Here is a 25260-nt window from a genome sequence, read left to right on the forward strand (position 1 = left end):
CTAGCGTCGAGGCCGCCGGCTCTCGAGTCTTGTTCACTTCTCGTGTTAGGCTTTTTCGGTGCCATTATGCCCACGATTCGGTGAGAAGTGTTCAAAGAGTTCTTTTATGCGAGATTGAGGGGCTAGTTTATGTTGGTGATCATAGATTAATCCTTTGAGTCAAAAGTGAAGGATTCTAGTGGGAGCTCGTCCCCAACGACGTCTTTACATGGCGCTGGCCTAACCGGAAGTCCATAATAATAATGTTATTTATGACTTTTTTTTATCCTTTCATACGCACTTTCAGGTCACAACTGGTACCCTCCAAAAGTTCGACTTCCCACCTTCCTCGAATGCAGCGTGAGAATGAATAAACTGAAGCACTCCTCTTATTTGGGCATCTAAAAAATAGTCCTGCAAAATGAAATGAATTACGGCAGTTTGGTGTGACATTGTTTTGGCCACATGGGTGTTTTGAAACAATTATCTGTGTTTTGAATTTATTTGACTATGTTGAATTAGTTCGTACATCTGTATCGTTTTTTTATTGGCATACTATAATGGTGCCATTGACTCGCACTAGCTTAGCCACTCAGGAGCCCTGAAACTAACAAATAACTGGCAAACGAAACAGAATTTGTTTAAATCAACTCCACCAACTAACTGAACCCCTGCTAACTCGAAGATGAAGCCTAATGTCAACAATCCTGAACTTGCGCTTTAACAACTTCCTTAATGTACATCTACATACAATATATATCACATGAAAATTAGACTTATCAATATATTCTGCGATTACTGTTTGGTCTCATATTCATTATTTCTACAAAATTTCCAACTTTGATTTCATCATATTAAGTATTGGGCTTGCTATTGGTAGCATATTCTTACAGCTGTTTGTCAAATGTATTTCTAGACCCGACAGAGTAGAGAAGGAATCACTCTGTCCCAGCGGTTAAAGACCTCCGTGAAGTTGGCCCCCATCAGTTAAAGGCAGATGCATTGTTTAAGTGACTAGCGCCATCTCGTGTTTATACTGAAAAGTGGAACAGAGTGGCGGCCGAGCCAATCATTTTGTTCGGGCAATATTCAATTACATTTTCAAAACTTACTGCGGCCCAATAAAAAAACACTGGCTCGTGGGCTGTAGTTTGGACACCTCTGTTCTGGAAGAAAATAGATAGTTTAAAAAAATGGAATAAAATAAACAGAACAGAGAACACCGAGTTACCTAGCACATAATATTATATAACAAAATTAAAATAATAAGAAACATGATTGCAAGTTACATGAAATTATTGAATCTGGTTGAACGTTTAGTAAGATGTTACTACCGCGATGTGAAATTTAGGATTTGTCGTCACCTAGTGCAGATTTCTGGAACAAAAGGGGCGGGAGGAAAGGGAATTTTCGCAAGAGACCCGATGACTGATCAGGTGACAGTCACGTGGTTGTGTCAGCTGATGCTAATGCTAATGCTAAGCAGGCTGTTCGACGTTTCTACGGCAAAGAGCGATCCGGACGGTCAGACAGGATGCCTTTCTCGGAGCTTTATTTCAATGTCGATAACGGCTACCTCGAGGGTCTGGTCAGGGGATTCAAAGCTGGAATACTCTCACAAGCGGATTATTTAAACCTTGTACAATGTGAGACCCTCGAAGGTGAGTTTCATGTGATGACTGAACACTGGCCGTGCGAGCTTACTACTACACCCATGCTAGTTGTCATTTTGGAGCATAAATGAACAATAATGAGTAGTTGACCTCATTAATTACACTGCTTCATGTATGGTATTCATCAGTCGTCAAATAGAAACTACATTGCTAACAAACGAGTTTTCGGGTTGTTGTTAAAGGGGTAGCTAGCAAAACGCTCGTCCCTGCCATACTGAAGTGACGACTCTGTTACTTGGCATACATGATTGATAAATGGTATGTATATAAAATATCAGAGGTTAACTGATTTCCACTAGTCAGTCAGCATTCTCGTATTTCTGGCCGCTTCTCAATGCTAGGACGATTGAGTTTCGATTTTAGTTGTGCTCTGTTTGTTCAATTACCTTAATTTTTGGACTATAAGGTACACCTGACTAAATGCCACCATCCACCAAATTTGACACGAAAACGGCATTTGTTCATAGATAAGCCGCACTGCACTATAAGCCGCAGCTGTCCTCACTGTATCACGGGATATTTACACCAAAAGATATTAACCGGTAATACTTTATTTGACAGCGGTGTCATAACTGTCATAATACCAAATGAACCCCATGAAGCTTTGAACCAACTAGGTGCAAAGCTTCATGGGGTTCATTTGGTGGCAAAATTGAACCAACTAGGTGCAAAGCTTCATTGCTTCAAGAAGCTTCATTTGCCCAACACTGCTCCCTTGGTGGAGACAATAAACATCTGCTGCCACCTGCTGTCAACACTGTTGTCAACCAACATGCCTCCTAAAATGCATTACATAGCTACAGATGTAAATTACAATCAAAATTCATGTTCAGTGGTAGTTATTTGTTCAGTTACTTTTCTACTTCTTTCATTCATTGCTAGCTTAGGGGCGCCACAAGACCATCGTAACTATGACATGACACTGCGATGAGCATTAATGAATGCTTATGACAGACGTTATTTTGTGTCATCCGGCAAATTATCTCACTTTTGAATGGGTGTAAAAGATCCGAGCTCGACATAAATGGAGTTAGTGACATAATTTGCCGGATGACACTACATGACAACTGTCCTAAGCGTTCATTTACAGGACTGTCTCAGGAAATTAGAATAAGAACTTTATCACAATATTCTAATTATCTGAGACAGTCTTATTCTAATTTCCTGAGACAGTCCTGTATATAGGACTGTCTCAGATAATTAGAATATTAACTTTATCACAATATTCTAATTATCTGAGACAGTCCTGTATGCCCATAATAGTGTCATTACATAATTATTATGATCTTATGGCAGTTTTATAACGCCGCTGTCGAATAGTTGCCTATTAACACAAATAAGCCACACCGGACTATAAGCCGCAGGATTCAAAATGAGGGGGAAAAGTAGCGGCTTATAGTCGGAAAAATTATGGTAGTTTCACTCATTCATTTCATATTTGTCAAACAGCTAATACATATAATAATTATGAACTGCTGAATTACTATGATATAATTATGTAAAGCTATAGATTCAAGTAATGAAATAACAATCAAAAGACAGTTTTTTGTTTAGCCTAGCTTTCACTCTAGTTAACATTAGAAGACTACATATAGCATTTTTTTTTTTTTATAGTAATTGAGTACCCGGGGGGGGGGGGGGGGGGGTGAATTGGGTTTTTAAAAAGGACTGAAAGTAAGCTGACCATGTAAAAAATGCCATGGCAGCTAAAGGCAAAAAAGTCCATTACACATAAAATAATGACTTGTAATTTTTATGTATTAGCAGGGTTTCCCCTAGGAAAAACTGTTGTTTTGAAGCTGTGGTGGTGGTGGGCTGCTTCGGAGTCGGGCAGTCCCAACATGTCGTGCTGTGGTGAAACTGCTATATATCATGACAAATGAGATTTTTTTCCCCCCACATTTATTGTTTTCCAAGAAGAACCATAACAAATATCTATTCAAAATATTTTATAAGCCAGGCTAATGTCATAGCTCTCAGCTACGGTACATATACAAATGCGAAGTTGATAAAAGCTAATTACATCTCATAGTCCTTTTTCTTCTTATTTTTTTTTTGGCCCTAATATGTACTACATTACCACAACAATAATAGTCCGTCTGTTAACGGACCCTCGTCCGTTGACAACTTAAATATTTTCTTAATGCTTCAAAATACTCCTCTGAAATCACAACCAGTGATATCAGCAACGAACAAATGCTAGCACGCGAAGATTCGGGTCAAACACCATCACATAGAACTTAAACATTATGTCAATGTCAATATTAAGGTCTTTTTCACAGGTATAAACCAGAATTATATTCTTTAACTTGAAATACCTTTTTCTGTGGATTTTTCTCCCAATTTCCAACTCTGCACCAACGTAGTCAGGTACAAGCTTGCAACAAGAGAACCCATGTGATTTTCAAAATAAAGCGTGTAAAGGAACAACTTTTATTTGACGTTCTATTTCAGATGACTTCTGGCAAATGAGCTATATATATATATATATATATATATATATATATATATATATATATATATATATATATATATATATACATTTAAACGTTGTACTGCCCAAAACAGTGCGTTTCCTTGTGCCCTGCCAGACAGCTAGCTAACACTGAATATACTTCAATAAACCACAAGGCTTGGTGCCTTGGTCTTTTCTTGCCTTTATGTGAAGTCACTTGTTTTTATATTGTGAAACTATAACACAGAAACATACACATATTCAATACTCAATACACTACAAAATGTTCAACACACTTACATATACAATTATAATATAGATATCACGAGCTGCTACTAGCCTTAAGCATAGGCTGGGTTCTATAATAAAACAACAAGACTTAAGAGGTTTTGTACATATGACTTTTCTCCATGGATGTATGCATATACTGCGCATCAATAGGTTACGGTAAACGGAAAATACTTAGACATATATTTCCGAGGCAGAAACGTAGCAGAAAGCACTCATGAGTGTCAATGCGACCGACAGACACAGCACTGTGCAAGTAAATGACTTGTTAGCCAAACTGTGTCACAAAATAGATGCAGGGAATTTTTCTGACCGACAACTGGCAGCAACGCAATACAAAAGGTCAACTGGTTTCCCACACTGGTGCATATAGCAGCCCGGACGTATTGTTAAATTATGCAAATTATGAATTAGAATGTATCTTTAAATTTTAAAAAAGAATCGAATTTGCAAGGCGTGGCGGTTTTTATTTTGGTGTGGCGGTGCGCCACAAATCTTATATGTGTAGGGGAAACCCTGATTAGTTTGGTTTTGCAACTGTTTATCAATCACTTCGCTTTTTTCTCCCCATTGCAGACCTGAAACTTCACCTGCAAAGCACAGACTATGGAAGCTTCCTGGCTAACGAGGCTTCGCCCCTGACGGTGTCTGTCATTGACGACAAGCTAAAGGAGAAAATGGTCGTAGAGTTTCGCCACATGAGGAACCAATCGTATGAGCCCCTGGCCAGCTTCATGGACTTTATCACGTGAGGGAGACGCTGTGTACTATATTTACACCGTACATAGGGCTGGGAGATATGGCCTAAAGTGCGTTTTAGAGTAAATTGAGCAGATTTACCTCGATAAAGATAAATGAAGATAAATTCGCCCAAGTGCACTGTTATATAATTTGAAAATCTGAATCAATGAGTGAAATACAAATTTACTGTTGTGTTGTGTGTCTCGTTAATTTATTTACATTTTAATTTAACATATCTAAACAATCGTACATGCAGTCTAAACATTAAGTATATAGAAAATTCTTGTAAACGATAAGAATTCAAGTATGAACATTTATAACAGCTTGTATGACTTGAACGTTGTTCAACATTATAAAAATATTACGACGACTGTGCAATCATGTCTTTGTAACACAAATGACTTACAGTCTGAACAAAACACTTCAAACAGACAACTTATTGGTAATAGCTGCTGTGACATTACTCGACACAAGTGTTTACTTCAAGGTTTCAGGTTTTTTTTCCCCCAGAGCATTTTTTAATACATGCACACACACATGCACCATGCACACACACACACACATGCACCACCCACACAGACACGCACACACACACATTAAAGCTATATTGCTCTTTTGCCAATAAAACATTTAAGATTTTATCATGGCAGTAATGACACAGAATGAAGCAAGCACATACAGAAAATAGCTGTGGCCATTAAACGGTCATATTATAAGCTTCACTGTTGCAAGTTTGGCGAAGCTCCCTTAAACCAGACTCCATCACATTTGCCTGTACCTATAGCCGCTAGCGTTAGCCTACCGGGCTTCTGTTTGTTTGAGTTCCTGATAACCACGTGACTTCATACATACGCATTGTGACTGCTTTCTTAAATGGAAATGAACATAGTCAAACAACACAGAGTCAAAGCGGGATAAAAAGACTATATTTTTTTGTTTTATTGAATTACTGATTTTACCGACATGGTCAAAATTATGTCGGTTATCGTGAAGAATTTCGGTAACGGTAAATTTTTGGTACACCGCCCAGCTCTTAACAGTACGTAAACAATCTAATTAGGGCTGGAACAACAGCTGCAGCAGTAAGAAATAAATAGAACAATGTGTGCCTGAGTATAATGCCAATAAATGAAAGACCATCATTAAGTTAGACTGATTGTAATGGGAATAAAAATACACATTTAGCCTGGAGAAACATGACTGATTTCTTTTGTTTCTCCATTGGTGGTACCGCAGATATAGTTACATGATCGATAACGTCATCTTGCTCATCACGGGAACCCTTCACCAGCGTGCCATCTCTGAGCTGGTGCCAAAGTGTCACCCACTGGGAAGCTTCGAGCAGATGGAGGCTGTCAATATCGCTCAGACTCCAGCTGAGTTGTACAACGCCATCCTGGTTGACACGCCGCTCGGTAATGGACCCTTTGGTCGAGTGTACGCTAAATAATCTATTGTATATCAAATTGGTTACAATTATATGAGAAACAATTAACACAATTCCGTACTGCTTTGCTTTCAGCTGCATTTTTTCAGGATTGTATATCTGAGCAGGACTTGGACGAAATGAATATTGAAATAATCCGTAACACTCTCTACAAGGTAAACATTTCATGGTGGTCAATTCTATTGTACTTCCATAAAAAGCTTTTATCAAACAAATGGAGATGTTAGATAACTTTTCAATACTATAGTTCAATGCTGTTGAACTAATAGGTTTCCACCATGGCAATGATTTTATTTGCTACTTGTGTGTTTATTTTTCTCAGGCTTATCTTGAAGCATTCTATAAGTTCTGTTCCAACTTGGGAGGAACTACAGCAGATACCATGTGTCCAATCTTGGAGGTGAGGTTTTTGTACGATTTGTGAATTCAAAATAACAGATGCAATACTCACTTTATGCACATGCGTATTGTGAACATGAATGCTCAGAGTTTCTCCATCGCTGTGTAAGCTCAGGTCTGCCATCAGGAATCGATAGTTCCGTATTCTTACTGATTTGCATGTAGTAACAGTTCTCAAAGCCGGTGGCTGCTAATTAATTTGTCTGTGTGTGTGTGCTGAACTGAAATGCCTGACGGTCATGCTAAGATGCGCACTCTAATACTTACATATTACATAATCATTTAGCATATTAACCCTTTAAGGTCTGGGCCTATTTTGTCTGATTTTGCATGCCTTTGAAGTTGCCTTTATATTTCAAAGAAAGAATTGTTTACGACGGCCTGGTTTGGTCCCTTTTTTGTGACACCTTGAACTTCATGTCCAAACTGTTGTTTCCTTCACTGACCAATTATGAATCATCATTTTGGGCCTAAAAAGACCAAAAATTCCAAAATATTTTTGTCAAAATTTTTAATATTGATGTCCAATTGACAACCAAACATGCGTAACGAACCGTTTTGAAGCTTTGTAATATTTATTCAACATGTTAGGATGAACATTCAACCCAAAAAAATTAGAATAAATAGTCTTATATTTGACAATTCAACATAAACAACAGGTATAGCCATAGGCGTTTTTTGCCTTTATACATGCTCTAGTCGAAACAGGTTATATACAGCAGACCAAACAGTGAAGAACAATGAAAAAATATATACCATCTAACACAAAAAGTGTTTGGAGGCCATCTCTTTATGAGTTTAGGTATTGCGGCCCATCACCTGATGAAAACTATGTACACACAATCAAGCTTCTTGAACACACATTTATATACACAAATTGAGAAGACTGATTGTGGGGGGGGGGAATATATATAACATTGGAAAAAAAAGTATTTTCAAAAATATTTACAATAAACAAGTTACATTTTTTTCAGGGATGCCACTCCGAAAAGCAGTTTCGTCCTAGAATTAGACACAGGGCTACATCACACAGCCCACACTTCCATGGGGTGTTGGTCCTCTTTCCATCCTTCCATTTTCATTTCACTTTACTTTCATTGTCACTATAAATGTACATGAAAAAAAGTCAGTATTTATGAAAATAATAAAGTATAAAATAAAAATATATACAGCAATAAATAATAATGGAAATCTATATGTATGACAATAGAAAGAATACCATAGGTGAATATGTGCTACATCCCTAATCTTCATATAGAAAGAAGAACACCACAAATTATAAATTCCTGCCTGGGATACCCACAGTGCACGTACGACTTTGATCTGATATGCACATTTTATTATTATATATACAAACACACACTTATATTGCATCAAAATTAACTTTGTCTTGCAATATCAAAAGAAACTTTCAAAAGAAACTTTTCGGCATTAAAAAAAAAAAAAAAAGTTAGTTGGCTTACCTCTGCTCGTCAATGGTGTCACCCACGTGTTCAAATCCGTCACTATCTTCAATCGAGGACTCTTCCGAAGAAGACTATGATGACGAATTTGGACCATCCTCTTCCTCAAGTTGATCAAAAAGCACAATTGCTTGCGCTAAATTTAGTTTTCGTTTCATTCTCAAAGTCACACAAAGTCGCTGCTCGATCCAAACGGCCGTCGCTCGCCACCTCGCTGCTTCAGAACACTCCTCCCTCTTGTTCGGTAGAACCTCGCACGGCAGTTATATTTATTAAAAAAAAAAAAAAACGCATTTTGTGCTTCCACTGTGACTTCGAAAGGGTTCGTTTGATTTGTGTTTTTTTCATGGAGCTTCCGTTTTGAAAAAGGACAAGAAATGATGGAAATATGGACATAAACAAATGATCCATGCAGCGTTTTAATGTTTTTTTGAGAGGACAATAAAACTATAAAACTTAAATGACAATATCTCACGTTTTAGTTGGTCGATTGACTTCAAATAATAACGAGAGTAAACCGCAACTTCCGCACTTTAAAACAAGACCAACCAACGGCATGTGGGTGACGTAATTAAAACGTGAGGGCGCTTCAAAGACGACGTGCGCTGAGGACGCGCCGGCGCGTCCTTCGACTCTCAAGGGTTAATTGAAAGCATTACATTTAAGTGTAGCCTGCTAAGGTAATTTATTGCGGAAGCACTCATAAAATCCTTAGTTTATTATTGTCGACACAACCGCACATTAAAATGAATGCAGATCTTTCAAAATAATATATATATATTAGGGCTGTCCCAAACGACAAATTATCTCTCGATTAGTCAGCCGACTATTTTTACGATTAGTCGACTGATCTAATTTTTTTTTTTTTGTAACTAATTTAGCAATTAAATTTTTGTTGACACTTATTAATTCACAAAAACATTTTGGAACACAAATTCTTCATTAAAGTAGAAGTGTCACCTTTAACTGGCAAGTTTGCGTTTTGGAGAAGACTACCAATGTTTTGTAGCAGGCTAAAGTAGGTTGTCTTTTTTCCCCCCCATTAGCCTCAATGTAGCAATGCTAATGTTTACAGTGTTTAATATAGATGTTTCCTTATTTTGTATGTCTGAACTTTAATTCTACGGCGTGTTGATGACCAGTAAACATCTGTGAAAGGAACTGTGGAAATCTGTCTCAAGGAACTGAGTCTCATATGCCATCAGCATGCACACACGCAGTACATTCTGACTTTCCATGCATGTATATATGTTTTTTAGCCCTTCATTAACCGTCGACGGGAAGTTGTGCTCGTCGACGGATTTATGTCACTGAGTCGACTAGTCGGGACAGCTCTAATATATATATTTATATTTTAATTTGCAAGTGCCGGTCAGAAACCACAAACGAGCGGGACGTGGCCAAAGTGGTGTGTTTTTCAGCTACATTTTCTGTCTTTGCTGCAGTTCGAGGCTGATAGAAGAGCCTTCATCATCACCATCAATTCATTTGGCACTGAGCTATCTAAGGAAGACCGTGCTAAGCTGTTTCCCCATTGCGGAAAGCTTTACCCAGAAGGCCTCGCTCAGCTGGCCCGCGCTGACGACTATGAGCAGGTCAAGGCGGTGGCTGATTACTATCCTGTAAGTTCTGAAGTGTTGTAGACTTACTTTTCTTTGTTGTATAATGTGTTTGGTGAGCAAATGACAAATTTCTAAATCCCTCTATTTTCTTCCTATCCTGTTTTAAGTTTGCTAAGCATCCAACAGTGCAATTAAATGTATTTGTATGTCTTCAGGAGTACAAGCTGTTGTTTGAGGGTGCTGGCAGTAACCCAGGCGACAAAACACTGGAGGATCGCTTCTTTGAGCATGAGGTGAAGAAAAAAAATTGTATGTGGCGGAAAACACTCATGTGTCTTGAAGTTCTGCTCTAAGACCCCCAATTTGGCCAAATTTCAAAATTGTCCTATATGCATGTGTTATACATCATTGGAAAGCTTAAAATCTCAATTTTCTGTGGGAAGAAAAAATTTGAACAGGAGCGCATTTAAAAAAAAAAAGAAAATTAAAACAGCAAATTAAACAGCAAAACCGTAACTGGAGGTGAAAGAGGTGAAACGCGAAAGCATATTTAAAGAAGCCATGATTTTAATGAAATATTATCAACTACTTACCTTGTTTCGATCCCAAAACGCCATGTAGCATGTATCATCGAGTGTCAAGACACAGCTGTGAATGGCCAGAGCCGGATTTTTTGTGGATTTTAAGAGTGAAACATGGTAACATAACAAGGGTCGCGATGCAGAAATCGCAGACATCAAGGAATGGTCGAGATTTTCATTTTCAAATATTTACCCTTTTAAACAGTTTTTCCATTTTCCTATGTTTGGCTCGATTATCATCCAAAATATTGGGGATAGCAATGAAAAAAAAATACAATCAAGCGATAATTATGAGGTCCATTACTTATTTACAGAAGCTCATTTTTTCATTATGACGGAATTTGTTTAAAAGTTTAAAATATGTGAGTCAATAATTTGCTAAAGTGTTTTTTTTTTTTTTTTTTTAAACGAAATACCGGTAATAGACATCAATTAATGATTCTAAGCTAAAAATGACAAATACGATTGCTTACCTTCTTTTTATGGCTAGGTTGAAACAAAACCGGTTATGTCCGACGTCTGTAAACGGGGGTTTCCAGGGTAAAATGGACAAATTAAAAAGAGTTCGGGGGCTTAATGCGCCATGAATCTGCTATGGCAGTATATAGACATATTGTTCTATCAAACACAACAGTTCTTTTGGCTTAAAATACAGCACTTTTTTTTTAAAGAGGGATGCAAGAGCAGAAACTGCTTTTTCAGCCTTGTCTGTGTTTTCCGCCATATGCATATATGTATTTATGTATGTATGTGTGTGTGTGTGTATATAATATACACACGCAACAGGGTGATTCAAACATATATCGGCTTGATGTTGTAAGTCCTATTGGTTAAATCCACTCCTTTTTAACATAATGTGGTCCAATAATGTCTTTTTTTCCGCCTTCATTTTTCTTGTGTCAAATTCCAACGTTTTGCTGTTCTAATATCTCCTGCTGTTCTTCTCCCTCTTCCTGCAGGTAAAGCTGAACAAACTAGCTTTCCTCAACCAGTTCCATTTCAGTGTTTTTTACGCTTACGTCAAGCTGAAGGAGCAGGAGTGCAGGAATATTGTTTGGATTGCCGAGTGCATCGCCCAGCGGCACCGTGCCAAGATTGACAACTACATTCCTATCTTTTGAGATCCATCCTACACTTTGCTTACATCTGGCCTCATGTCTTTTTGCTTCATCTATCCACTCCCACCTTGGTGTTAAAGCATCTGATGCTACAATGCTAAACAGCCTCCATTCTTTAAGGTGTTAGTGTGAATCGGTTGTTAAGACGCCAACTATTTTGTGACCCTTCACATAAGTCGTCTTTCAGTGGTTGTTGACAAAGCTCTGGTTGTAATCTTTCAAATGCATTGCGTATGATTAATATCATAATATAGATTGCGAAAAGCGCCGATAGCTGACCAAAAGAAACATGACTGGAACATTATTGGAGTTTAATGGACTCATTAAACATAAACCCAATAACCAAAATTAGTTTTGCAGATTTAAAGCAATTCTTTCAAATGTTGGACAACATTATTGTAAAAAAAAAAAACAATCATATTATCCATCCACATAGTCCTGAGTTGCTCTGAATAAATATTAATTGGGATCAGAAACAAAAACGTACATAATTGAGATGTGTTTTATTGATAGTTATTTTAATGGATCCCTTTCAGAGGTGCTTTTCATCTCCAGGTTCACCAACAATTGAAGGTACCCAGGCCTGTAGCATCATGATTAGGTTCTAATATTTTTTCCGCAATCAGTGAAATGAAACCAACAAGTACGCTGACCATCTATCTGAAGAAAAAATTCCATTCATCTAGTTGTCTTATGTTTTTGGTATGGAGAACAACTTAAATGATTGTTGTGTTCCCCTAAACAAAACCATAGTCAAATGTGTTGTTTCCCTGAACAAAGCTGTAGAGTCAAATGTGAGTTTTTGTTGGCTAAACTGTTATTTGATTTATGATGTGTACTCTAGAATTATGCACGTTGTTGTAAATGAATGAAAGATGGAACTATATAAAAAATGATATTTAAATATTTAACAATATGATTGTGTTTTCTCATGCTGTATGAATTGCTTCATATCCATTTTGATGTTACCTGTGAAGTGTGTTTAAAATATGAGCAAAATAAATAAATAAAATTGACTGCATAACGTGTTTGTGTCAGACTATGCTCATGCAGTTGGCTTGATATTACAGTGGGTAAAAGTTTCACTCAAATTTGTGTAGTTCACAAAACAACTTCGATATCCTTTTAACAAAATTAAAAAAAAAACATTTCCTGTGCATTTGTTCTAAATTTGATATGGTTCAGACTTCCTATCTTCTTAATTCCTTTGTTTGAATGTCCTGTGGTCAAGGTTTTCTAGAGTAGTCAACCTTTTTGACAGGGAAAGCTGCTTCTTGAATACGGATCAATGCTTAGGGTTGCACATTTGATTCACATTTTTTAAATTACACATGCGTGAATTTACTGTAATACTAGGTCATTCATTTACCGGGCCGCTTAACCCTCATGCTACATTGTCTACATTTTCAAATGTGAACAACATGATAATTATTTGTAATTTTATTATTAATATTTAAACATGGTAGGAAAAAAAATCTAACTACGACACAGGTCCATGACTTTTCACATTATTATTACTTTTTTTTTTTTTTTTTTAACTTTTCACTAATAAGTGATGGTCAAAATGTTAACAGTTGTCCCTACAGAATACAGCTATTCAAAAGTAGACACTTAAGACATTTAACTCTATAAAGCAGTGAAGTGATTATATTATTTTTTGGCACCTAAAACCTTTTAATCCTTTATAGGGCAAGTGATTGTTTTTGGTTATTAAAAATAAATATTAGCAATCATATAGTTTTTCATTATAGTATATTTTAAATATATTTTGTAATTATAAAAGCATTTATAAATTAATACAATCATAAAATCTAAATTAATGAAATTAAAAGGAATAAACACACAAATACTGTTTATGGCCCCAACTAATACTCTATTTTTTTTTTTCTTTCAAAGTGTTTAACTTATTGCACGCCATTGATTGCGATAGAGATCCTTTTCATTTAAACCGAGAGTGTTCATTTGCCCTTCCTAGTCAAAATGAATTGGACGTCTAGCGCTGTCAATTGCAGCCATTGAGTTCAATGGAAAAAATAAAAAAACGTATGAAAGCGTTTACAAACCAGCTTCAGTTACGCATTTTTGTTTGTTTTTTGTGTTTTATTTTTTACAGCTTATTTTTCTCTCTCTTATGTTCCAGATCTTAAAAAAAATATTTCTTGTTAAATCATTTATTATGTAGCTGTGTGGCAAATGTTGCTAATATTCAATCAGGAGTCTAAACACTTTCATGGTTTAATTAAGAACAATGAGCTCCAGCTGCAGCATCATTGCATGAGTATCTAGGTTTGTTTGAATTGAAGAGGAAAAGGCAGGAGGAAGTATTCTTTTCAAGGTTTTGGCATGACCTTTAAGCTTCAAACTCAAGCTCAATTTCTTAACCTACACTGCTCTGTAGGTTTAACAGACTGGGACATGGACCAGGAGCTGAATCTGGTAACAACCACTGACCAATTCTGCCATGGTGACTATTTAATTTCCTCTTTGGGTTAAATACACTATACAATTTTCTTCATCAGCAAAATGAGTGAGTGAGTAAATGTGCTTTTGAGAAGGTTTTGTCCTTGACAGTATCGATATAACTTTAAAAAAAAAAAAAAAAAAACTTCATATTACAGCATTTTATTTTTCCCTTCACAGTTACTTTAGACATCATTTATTCAACCCTTTTACGGGACAGTGATGGAACAAATTTGATCAGGGCCCGCGTGCGATGAGTAAGACTGGGTCCCGCTGAGCGGAGCAGGGTAGAGGGGCTAGCAAAGATATTTTTGCTGAGAGATTAATGGCCGCTGCCATTTCTGAAATCATTGCTATGTTTAGGCACCAAACGCTAAGTCATTCTTGCATTAGCGGATGTGTCAAATGTAACATGTATGCCCATCTGAACACAATATTAGAGTTCTGCGTATCATTATACATGATTTTTAGCCCCTCGCCCTTTACGCCTGCTACCTGGGCCCTCTAGTTGGCACAAGTGCAGCCGTACCCCTCCAAGATCTACCCCTGCCCCTGGTCACTACAGTGGACAGCTATTCATGTGTTGGCACTAAAGACCTTGAACCCTTTATGGAGCATTTAAGGTTTTATTTTATTTTAATTCATTCATTCATTTTCGATTCTGCTTTCCCTCACAAAGGTCATGGAAATCAATGTATTTACAGTGCCCTCCATAATTATTGGATTTATAATAATTGTGTTTTTTAGCTTCAAATATCAGTGTTTCCCACTAATGGACGAGACTGTGGCGGCCCGCCACAGTCTCGTTTGGGCCCGCCACAGTCTCGTTTGCGCCCCCCCCGAAAAAAAAAAAGATACTAATCAGATGCGTCAGTCAGCCGATTACACAGCTGTAGCCCACTCCACTCTACTACCCGCGCCAGCGAGAGCAGCATTTTAGAGTAGTATTTTATTTATTTATTTATTTATTTAAGAGACGCAAGTGGAACGAGTAGGAAGAATGGGAGAACGAGCGAGATAGCGAGAGATAGCGGTCGCATGTCGTAGCAGCCCGCTGTTATTTTGTTATTGTTTTTCTTTATTATTGTTACCACAATCGAGTGGGTAAGCAAATACAGACTTCTCTCCTTCTTCCCCATATCCGGGGCATTACAATAGTTTCGATCGGACTTTTCGGCGAAAGTGAGCGGTGGACGGCCGTCTTGGACGGAAAGCAAACTTTGATTGAACTTGCGCAGAGAGGCGGGGCCCAAAATAAAGCCTTGCTCTATTTTCAGAGCGTTGGTCACAGTAAAGTATTTATTAGTTCAAGCAGAGTAAAATGATACATATTCACGGTACAAGAACGTCGTTTCCGTGTCCATCCATTGGTAAGAAAAGGCTGTTTGTACGAGTGACGTGTGGGCGCTCCCGTCGGGGGGACATTTCGCGTGGAGTGGCTATTTTACGGCACAACACCGACGCGCCAACTTCAGACAATTATGGCTGACGAAAGTTGGATAAATGCGCCCCCCCCCACAATTTCGCGAGCTCTGGGACACTCGAAAAATGACTCTCTTACCTCTCCTTGCTAAGTTAATGGTACCTCGATGTGCGTTTGTGTGGAAATTTAGTTCACGAACAACGGGAAAAAAACTATTCAACTTCTCACCGAATCAAGAAAAACTCTTTACACGGCCATTAGAATTCCCCCTGTCCTGTAAATGGGTCAGTTGACAGAAGGACTGTTATTGTTGTGGTATGTAGTACTTATGAGGGTCAAATAAAAAGAAAAAAGGAGGGCTACGACGGCGGTCTGAAACCCGCGGCTCTTGGGCCGCATGCGGCTCTTTAGTGCTGCTTCGGAGCTTTTTTTTTTTTTTTTTTTTTTTTTTTTTAAATGGAAAAAGATGGGGGAGGGAAATATATTTTTTGTTTTAATAGGATTTCTAGGAGGACTAACATGATACAAACATTCTTTCAATTCATTAATATTGTAATGAAGTTAAACTTGTGGTGTCATCGTACAACAGAGTAGTCACGTGGTGCGCTATAGGATCCACTGCAGGGAAAATAAACATTTAATCATGAAGGCTAATTATGTATTTCTAGCCAACTTAGTCATTTTTATAGTAGGCTAATATAGCTAGTATTGATAATTATAAGGCTTGTACAAGGCTTTTAATTTTTTGCTGCTCCAGAAATACTGTATCAGGTTTTTTTTTTTTTTTTTTTTTTTTTTTTTTTTTGGGGGGGGGGGTCAAATATGGCTCTTGCCAACCCTGAGTCACTACGAGATGTAAGTCGTACTATTGCTACGAGAAAAAAAGTCGCATTATTACATAGGGTAACGTAGCTGTACTCAGCAACGCATTTTACATACATGTACCGTAGCTGAGAGCTATAACATTAGCCTAGCTAATGAAATATTTCAAATATATCGTTGTTATGGTTCTTCTTGGGGGAAAAAAATAATGAAAAAAAAAAAAAAAAATTGCCGTGGCATGACATGGTGTGGCTGTCCGACTCCGATGCAGCCCACCACCACAGTTTCAAAAAATCCTATGGTCAGAGACCCTCCCACCACAGTCTCCTAAAATCCTGTGGGAAACACTGAATATATATATATATATATATATATATATATTTTTTTTTTTTTTTCTAAATAATATGGGACCTTGATGGGGAAAAAAAGGGAAAAATCCAACCTTCAATACAAGTGCATTTATTCAGTGGGGAAAAAAATCCCACATAAAGAAATAATTATTTGACATCAAATAATGTGTGTCACAATTATTAGCACCCCTGGTGTTAATACTTTGTACAACCCCCTTTTGCCAACAAAACGGCACCTATTCTTCTATAATATTTCACAAGATGGGAAAAGACAGAAAGAGGGATCTTCAGCCATTCCTCTTTGCAGAATCTCTAAATCATCCAGAGATCTGGGTCCTCTCCTCTGTACGCTCTTCAGCTCACCCCACAGGTTTTCAATGGGGTTGAGGTCTGGGGACTGAGATGGCCATGGGAGGAGCTTGATTTTGTGTCTGGTGAACCATTTCTGTGTAGATTTGTCTGTCTACACGCCAACAAGCTGTTTGGGAGGCATGCACGGAGAAAACCTTTCCTCACTCACAATCATAAGCGCAAACGCCAAGCGGTATTGGGGCTTCAACCGGGACCGTGTGCTTTGGTCAGATGAGACCAAGACTGAGCTTTTTGGCAACAAACACTCTAAGTGGGTCTTGCGTGCCACGAAAGATGCACATGCTGAAAAGCACCTCATACCCACTGTGAAGTATGAGGATGGGTCAGTGATGCTGTGGGGGTGTTTTGCTTCCAAAGGCCCTGGGAACCTTGTTAGGGTGCATGGCATCATGAATGCTTTGAAATACCAGGACATTTTAAATCAAAATCTGTTGCCCTCTGCCCGAAAGCTGAAGATGGGTCGTCACTGGGTCTTTCAGCAAGACAATGACCCTAAACATATGGCCAAATCTACACAGAAATGGTTCACCAGACACAAAATCAAGCTCCTCCCATGGCCATCTCAGTCCCCAGACCTCAACCCCATTGAAAACCTGTGGGGTGAGCTGAAGAGGAGAGTACAGAGGAGAGGACCCAGGTCTCTGGATTGTTTAGAGATATTCTGCAAAGAGGAATGGCTGAAGATCCCTCTTTGTCTTTTCCCATGTTGTGAAACATTATAGGAGAAGATTAGGTGCTGAATAAATGCACTTATATTGAAGGTTGGATTTTTCTTTTTTTTCCGTTAAGGTCTCATATTATTTAGAAGAAAAAAAATATTAGAAGCTAAAAAGCACATAATTATTATAAATCCAATAATTATGGAGGGCACTGTACATATGGCACTTAACACCTTTAACCCTTTTATAGGGCAAGTGACCTTTTGCCCCTTTAAAAAATATTAGCAATTAATTTTTAAAATTGTAAATCAAAATTGTATTTGTTATGATTTTTTATAATTATAATTTTAATTTAAAACTAAATAAACAAAATTAAATGAATTACAGCCCCAAGTAACCAGCTAATGTTGATTTTATATATATATTTAAAAAAAAAACATTGCATGCCACTGATGGCGATAGATATCCATTTTATTTATGCAGAGACGACTGGATATGAACGTTCATCTTTGAGTGCCACTGACAGCGCTAGATGTCCAATACATTGTTCATTATTCATTCATTCGACCCTCCCAGTCAAAATGGTTTGGACGTCTAGCTAGGGGTGAATGTGGCTAGAATTTCTTGCCGGAGTCTCCATGGAGCCAGATTTTTTTTTTGTTTGTTGTTTTGTCAAACCTCCTAAAACCACTGAAATGCAGATAAAACTGGTTTTGGTAGTTATTTCCATAACACATACAAACAAAAAAGATTTTCATTCTGTATTGTATGTTTTTTAATTTTTATTTCCTCACATCTTAATGCAAACTTTAATTTTAACTACTTTTGAACATTGGATGTACATTAAAATTGAAGCTAATGTTTTTTAAAGAATAATAATATCACATACATTCACAAAAATAAGTACAAATGACATATTATGCACAGTGAAATGGAATATATTTTGAAGATCACGCAAGCATTTAAAAAAAAAAAAAAAAATTAAGGTAATCAATAAGTAGCCTAGCATAAATGAACAAAAATAAGTCCAAAGCGCACATTGACAGATGTTCTGAACATCCTCTTCAGCGAAAATAAAATAAATAAGCCTCTTTAACGTGTTCCTGTCTCTTAAAGATCTGATCAATTTTCTGTTGCATTGCCTTTTTTTATTGTATCAATTCAACAACAAACTTGAGAAATTTGTTGATCACATGTCAGTGTATGTCAGCCAATTGAATGTTCTACTGAGTCCAAGGTAGTTTGCTTTGCTGCGCAAATCGACGCGACCTGTCAAACTCAGAAAAATGCAGCAGCTGGTGAAAGCTCGGTGCCGTCCGTGGAATAAATAAATGAAAAATACCGTTTCACAGTTTCAGTGGAAACGGATGACTCTACACAAGCACTTTATGCTTGTTGTATCTACTTATGTAAGTAAATCTGACGCTGGTAGATTGTTTTCTTTATGGAGATGAGATGCCTGTGTGACAGCTTGGCAGGGTTTTTTTAGCATAGGTTTTTGACAGTGGTCGTCATATTTGCGGGATCAAAGGACCGTTCCGGCCCCGAATCTTACACCAGAACGGCGTTCCAGCCCACTTTCACCCCTATGCCTAGCGCCAATAAATGCAGCTAATGGGTTTACAAAAAAAACAAAAAAAATCATGATTCTTGAATGAATTGGGTTATTTTGTCTTCAGTTTTACTGTCCCCTAAAGTTCAGATGTGCAATTTTACAGCTCTGTGTTTTCCTCTGTAGATGATAAACCTGATCAATATCTGGCATATAGGCCTTCAGCAAGAGCCTCTGAAAAAGATGAGTTCATTTGGTATGACAAAACATCAGGTGGGTGAAACAAAAACAAAAAAAATTTTTTTTGTACTGTTAATCATTAACACTTTATCTGATGCAAAACTAGTCCCAATGTAATAAAACTATCAAATGTAATGTAAACATACAGTTAGGACTGCAGTGCAGCTATCGATTATTTTAGTAGTCGATCAATCGATGAACTAGTTAGTTTGAATAATGGAGTAATCGGATAAGGAACATAAATTAAAATACCTTAGCTGAGCCTCAAATGATAGAAAAAAAATAAATGAATAAGAATCTAGATACAGCAAAAGAACAACTGGCTAACTTACATGGTAAAAGTCCGCTAGCTTACATGCTATAAAATACTACCTTTTTTTTATTTTTTTATTTTTTATTTTTTTTATACACAATGCTCTAAACAAATGGTTCAGACATATATTCCTACAAAAATTGGCTAAATGTACCTTTAAACTACATTACGAATGCATTACAAAAACATTAGCTCAAACAAAAACTCAGCTCATGTTGGTCTTAACAGGGATTCAGCCATGTGAATGAGGCAGACTAGAGGGCAGTGTATTCACCCAAATCAATAAAACTAAAGGCAAACACTTTCAAAACAAACCAAGGCCACTTTAATTAAACGAATACTCGAAGCAGCAAAATTCGAATATTATTTTCTAATCAAATACTCGAGTTAATCGTTGCAGCACTACATACAGTTGACAAAATAGGCCAAGTATGTTAATTTGTTTGCATTTGAAGAAATTTGCATTTAAGGATTGATATTAAAAAGTTAAATAAAACCACACATTCTGCAGCAGTTCACTTGCCTGACATCATTGTAAGTACTTGTGTGACTTCAGTTCTTACTAACAAATGGTTTTCTGCAATCACACATTATTTACTAGTTTTTTTGTCTTCACCAACTGTGGACCTGTTAGTGCACAGGTGTCAAACCGATTCCAGAAAGGGCCAAGTGGGTGCTGGATTTTGTTCCAACCGATACCGCGCAGAGAGTTTAACCAATTAACTTCCTGTTGAAACAAGCAGCACCTGAAAAAGTTTAACTGATTACACATGTAAAAGATCTAATTGGTGAAAAGGTGTCCTCTTCATTGGTTGGAAAGCAAACCTGCACCCACTTGGCCCTTTCTGGAATCGGTTTGACACCTGTGTGCTAGTGTTTTAATCTAACAAAAACATTATTTCTTAATCTGATATGAAATGTCCTTAAAATAATGTCCATCTTTTGTCAGACACTTTTGTGAAGCCAAACCTGTGGCTCATAGTCAATCCTAACATTGCCTGTCCAATCCTCTACGGCGAACCTGCAGCGGATCGGCAAATTGCCCAAAATGACCATGCAGAGGAAATCCAAAAGCCGCTGACTTCGTGCCCACAAGCCACAATACAGAACATGTTCTCTCCCCAGAGGGAAAGAATGCATGTTCTCTCCTCCCCCAGTGGCCATATGGTAAATAACAGCACACTACACTATGGACAAACAATACTGGACATGACGTACTGTAGATAATCACGCAGCATGCAGCTATCAACTAGTCCAGCAATTATCCAGTTAGTGAAGAGTATGACCCGCGGCAACTCAGTGACTCTACAACCTACCATTATATTTATAAAGTCCGCATGCTCTTTTTTGACCTCATCCCACACCGTGCTCCTGCACCGATCGAATTGCCTTTTTGCGAGAGCGCTTTTGCGCATGATTTGATTACTTCTCGCCTCAACTCTTCAGTCACCAGCTTAAGCAGTGCAAATTACTATATTACCAGTAAGTACATGCTATTTTTGAACAGGATAATCGTCGGTTCAAGTCTGAGTGTACAGGTCAATGTTAATTTAGCAGACCACGCTAATGCAAAATCAATATGCGTGACATGCACAGAGACTGTTTTTGTCAGCAAAGCTGAGAATCTAAAGCCTCACTTCAACACTATGCACGCTCCTAGCTTTAATGCCAATTACCCAACAAAATCTGAACAACGTAAATGTCTGTATTGAATGGACTAGTTACAAGCAGGCCCGGAGTGGCAAATCGGGAGTACCGGTGTTCTGCCACAATCTCTACATCGGCGAAATGTCCTACATTAGTCAAATTTGACACTCAAAGTACTACCGTGCGCTCTAAACTTGTTTTGTTTAGATGCATACAGGCAGAACATACTACAAAAATGCCTTAAGAAAACACTCAAATGTAGTTATATCAAATAAGGACGGTTTAAATACGCTACGTGACTAATGTGGTCAACTGCTTCAAAACTAACTCAAAAAAACACATTGGTTAAAAGTATGAGAGGGTAATACATCCAAAAAGTATTTGTGAGGCAATGAAAAGGTTCTAAAAAACTAAATAAAAACAAAAATATTGAGTACTCGCCGCTTCTAACCGATGTGCGCATGCGTCCGGATGCTTGCGCAAGCGTGCTGAGCATTGTGTAGGATGTTTCACCGCGTAGTAAGGAATGGCCGGGCACCGGGACAAATCCTGTTGGGCTGGGCTGACGTTTGGCTGGTCGTAATATACATTTTAATGAAGCTGTCAGTTAAACTCGTTAATAACGGCATTAATGCAACCCTCTGCTTTGCGCGATAAATTTTGGTCCTTCCAGCATCACGCAGTTTGGAATTTAAGACCCCGCAACGTGCTCCCAATGCCGCCAGCTCTGGGAGAGGGTATCATCCTATTGACTTGATCCTGATAAAACTTAATTTTGGGTTTTACTGGCCAAAATGAGGCACGTTGAGGCAGCGTGAACCCATCTGGCCAGTTGGCATGACCCATTATGGTTGCTTTCAAGCATGCTTGGATGAAAGTACAGCGATGAACCTACCGGCATGATGGGCAGCTGCCGTGGCCACGCAAGATGCCCTGTAGGCAGGCAAAAGGACACGGAGGCTCAGGGTACAATCCCCTTGGCCGAAACGTAACTTTTTAAGACCAAAATGTTGCAGTCTTGTCATTTATTACTGTAATGCACAGATACAGTAAATTGTGGCAAAACAGGCAAAACATAACTTTGTCATTTTAACCCAAAACATGAGACTCTGAGGTGGTTTAACGGCCTCGAACTACCCTGAAATGCAGAGATGTTCGAACTGTATACAGTGGGGAGAACAAGTATTTGAGAGACAGCAGTTTTGTGAGTTCAATCGTTTTACAGTGGTATGAAAAAGTTTTGGAATTGCTCACATTTCTGCATTAAATCACCACCAAATGTGATCTGATCTTTGTCAAAATCACACAGATAAAAAAAAAAACTGTTTGCTTTAACTAGACCACCCAAGCATTTATAGGTTTTCATATTTTAATGAGGATAATATGCAAACAATGACAGAAGGGGAGGGGGGGGGAGTGAACCATCAAATTTAGTATTTTGTGACACCCCCCCCCCCCCCCCCCCCCGCCAGCAATAACTTCAACCAGACGCTTCCTGTAGCTGTAAATCAGTCTGGCACATCGATCAGGACTAATCTTGGCCCATTCTTCTCAACAAAACTGCTGTAGTTTAGTCAGATTCCTGGGATGTCTGGCATGAATTGCTGTATCTTTCAGTCAATTTTGGGGGGGTAATTTTATCTCATAAATAATATGAAACCACTGATAACAATGATATATTACATTAAAGTATATACAGTATTCCCTGAAAATTTTGGATTTCAAGTAAAAGTTGTTTCCTTTTGGCAATTTAACATAAAAGATTAAACCACCATAACTGTATATGTCAGTGTGCATGTAATGGCTCATCTCAAGCAGTTCCTCGTAACTTTTCTGATGAAGATTTTTCAGTTTACTATGACCACAAATCTATTTAAAAAAATAAAAAAAATGGATTCAATGAAAAGCTTCAGTTTTGTACACAGTTGTCACGTGTAATTCAAAACACTTGCAAAAGGTTTCTGAGCTTTAAAAAGTCAGTCTAATATATACGATACATTTTAAGATGGAACCCCAAAAATTAAATGGTATCTCCACACAGAACCTGTGCTTGAGCCCTTGATCTAAGAGTTGTGAGCAGACTTGCTAACCACTCTTCCTCCGTGCCTCCCTTTTTACCTGTTATTTGAGAAAAAACATATTTAATTCTTTACAAGTGTAAAGTTGCCCAACTCTTGTTTCTAATGGGGCTTAAATTTGAATGATTTAAGGTAAGCACATTGGTCAACTGTGTGCTAAAATAGATATATTTAGATATGATTTTTATATAAAAAAAAAAGCCAGTTTACTATTAACAGCATGCAATTATTTGTGATTAAAATTTTTTTAATCTCTTGACAGCACGATCATTATTGCAATATTTCAATACGGTCGGTCATTATATAAAGTGGGCCGGTCAGTGGCATGAAACTGTGTCCCATTCCGGCCCTGGTTACAAGTCCATACAAAAAAACATTTTTCGTGCAAAAGAAATGATCATTCTAATCGAATCAAATGTTTTACTTTTTATATTTGACACCAAGAATGAAGGCTCCACTTACCAGACAACACACCGGAAACGCAAGGGGAGACCCATCAAAGTATGGGTAAGAAAACACGATGCTAAAAAACTTTTTTTTTTTTTTTTTTTAAATGGAACAATATGTTAATTCCAAAAATGTGCTCAAGATAACCTAACTTGACATCTGTTTGTTTTATAGGATGACAGAACTTTGAAGCCAGGATGTTGGCCTCGTCCACCAGTAAATTATTGCATCCTCATTGCTCTAGCACTTAAAAGCAGCCACAACGGGAGCCTCAAAGTCCAGCAGATTTACAACTTCACAAGGTCAGAAAATGACTGTGGCAAAGCAGGTACAAGATGGAAAGTTTTGTAGCATGAGTTTCCACCACAATTAACATCAGAATGCAAATATAGATTTTTATCCTTGGAATGCGAAATGGTCTGGAGACATGTTGCTGCCTGACTATGCTTCTTCCCCTCCTTCCCCAGAAAACACTTCCCTTTCTTTCAGACGGCTCCTGACGGTTGGAAGAACACAATACGACACAATCTGTGCTTTAACAGCAGCTTCCGCAAAATCTACAACCAGATGTGCAGAGATGGTAAAAGGAAGTCCTGCTTTTGGCACCTGACTCTTGACGGCCATTGCCGATTGAGGGATGAGATCCGCATGTTGACAGGGGACTCTTTAAAGCTGTTGGAGAGGAGCATGTCCTGTCCAGGTGTGTGACCTAACAATATTGAATTGGTTAAATATTGAAAACTTAATACCACCAATGTTTTGTTCTTTCTATTACAGATATAATTTCAAAATTACTGGGAGAGTAATTCCAATTGTCAAAGTCGAGAAGGAATTAATGGATACAAAATAAAGAAAAAGCATTTCCCATCGTTGTTATTCAAATATTTGACAATTTTGTTTCATGTTTCAATTAGACTTGCACAGAATTGTTTTCAATTCTAATGTGGCTTGTCTGTAAATATACTTTTGCTGGATAGGAATGTCTCCTATTGAATGTACTTGGAAATGTATGGAAATGAAACTGTGGACAATGGATGCAGTTTACTACTATAAAACATTATGCGGAATCTGATGCTTTGCCCAAAGGCACGCATGATGCCTGCCCCTTGCACAGGGGTCTCCAAACAAAGGGCTTTGGCCTCAAGGGGGGTGGGGGCGGGGAGTGATTTTAACAAAATTTTTAAAATTTTA

General features: G+C 37.8%; 2 protein-coding genes across 4 annotated transcripts; both read left to right on the forward strand.

The window, feature by feature from the left end:
- The first annotated feature begins 1423 nt into the window (after window positions 1–1423).
- Window positions 1424–12744, forward strand: atp6v0d1 (ATPase H+ transporting V0 subunit d1). The gene is made up of 8 exons (XM_057836132.1): window positions 1424–1640; window positions 4972–5143; window positions 6373–6551; window positions 6659–6738; window positions 6906–6983; window positions 9891–10067; window positions 10223–10300; window positions 11548–12744. Exons 1-8 carry the CDS (start codon window positions 1514–1516, stop codon window positions 11707–11709), a joined length of 1053 nt encoding a protein of 350 aa, XP_057692115.1. The 5' UTR covers window positions 1424–1513; the 3' UTR covers window positions 11710–12744.
- A 1227-nt stretch (window positions 12745–13971) lies between these two features.
- foxr1 (forkhead box R1) lies at window positions 13972–25008 on the forward strand. Of its 3 annotated transcripts, none has more exons than XR_009063196.1 (7): window positions 13972–14170; window positions 19531–19617; window positions 20847–21064; window positions 24067–24129; window positions 24244–24371; window positions 24559–24769; window positions 24847–25008. XR_009063196.1 is itself a non-coding variant. In XM_057836156.1 (7 exons), exons 1-7 carry the CDS (start codon window positions 14050–14052, stop codon window positions 24873–24875), a joined length of 801 nt encoding a protein of 266 aa, XP_057692139.1. In that variant the 5' UTR covers window positions 13972–14049; the 3' UTR covers window positions 24876–25008. The 3 variants fall into 3 exon arrangements, 2 of the variants coding, with proteins under 2 accessions (XP_057692139.1, XP_057692129.1); XM_057836156.1 differs by having other exon boundaries at window positions 20925–21064; window positions 24537–24769; XM_057836146.1 differs by having other exon boundaries at window positions 13973–14170; window positions 24537–24769.
- Window positions 25009–25260: the final 252 nt, after the last annotated feature.

This window comes from Corythoichthys intestinalis, chromosome 1, assembly GCF_030265065.1.
Source record: "Corythoichthys intestinalis isolate RoL2023-P3 chromosome 1, ASM3026506v1, whole genome shotgun sequence".
NCBI lineage: Eukaryota > Metazoa > Chordata > Actinopteri > Syngnathiformes > Syngnathidae > Corythoichthys > Corythoichthys intestinalis.

Excerpts from the sequence above, each read along its gene's own strand:
- foxr1 (XM_057836146.1), top strand. The coding sequence starts at position 14,050 with ATGACCTTTAAGCTTCAAACTCAAGCTCAATTTCTTAACCTACACTGC. Across the intron at positions 24,130-24,243 it reads GGAGACCCATCAAAGTATGG|GATGACAGAACTTTGAAGCC; the intron begins GTAAGAAAACAC and ends TTTGTTTTATAG. Across the intron at positions 24,372-24,536 it reads CAGATTTACAACTTCACAAG|AAAACACTTCCCTTTCTTTC; the intron begins GTCAGAAAATGA and ends CTCCTTCCCCAG.
- atp6v0d1 (XM_057836132.1), top strand. The coding sequence starts at position 1,514 with ATGCCTTTCTCGGAGCTTTATTTCAATGTCGATAACGGCTACCTCGAG. Across the intron at positions 1,641-4,971 it reads ACAATGTGAGACCCTCGAAG|ACCTGAAACTTCACCTGCAA; the intron begins GTGAGTTTCATG and ends TCCCCATTGCAG. Across the intron at positions 6,984-9,890 it reads CCATGTGTCCAATCTTGGAG|TTCGAGGCTGATAGAAGAGC; the intron begins GTGAGGTTTTTG and ends TCTTTGCTGCAG.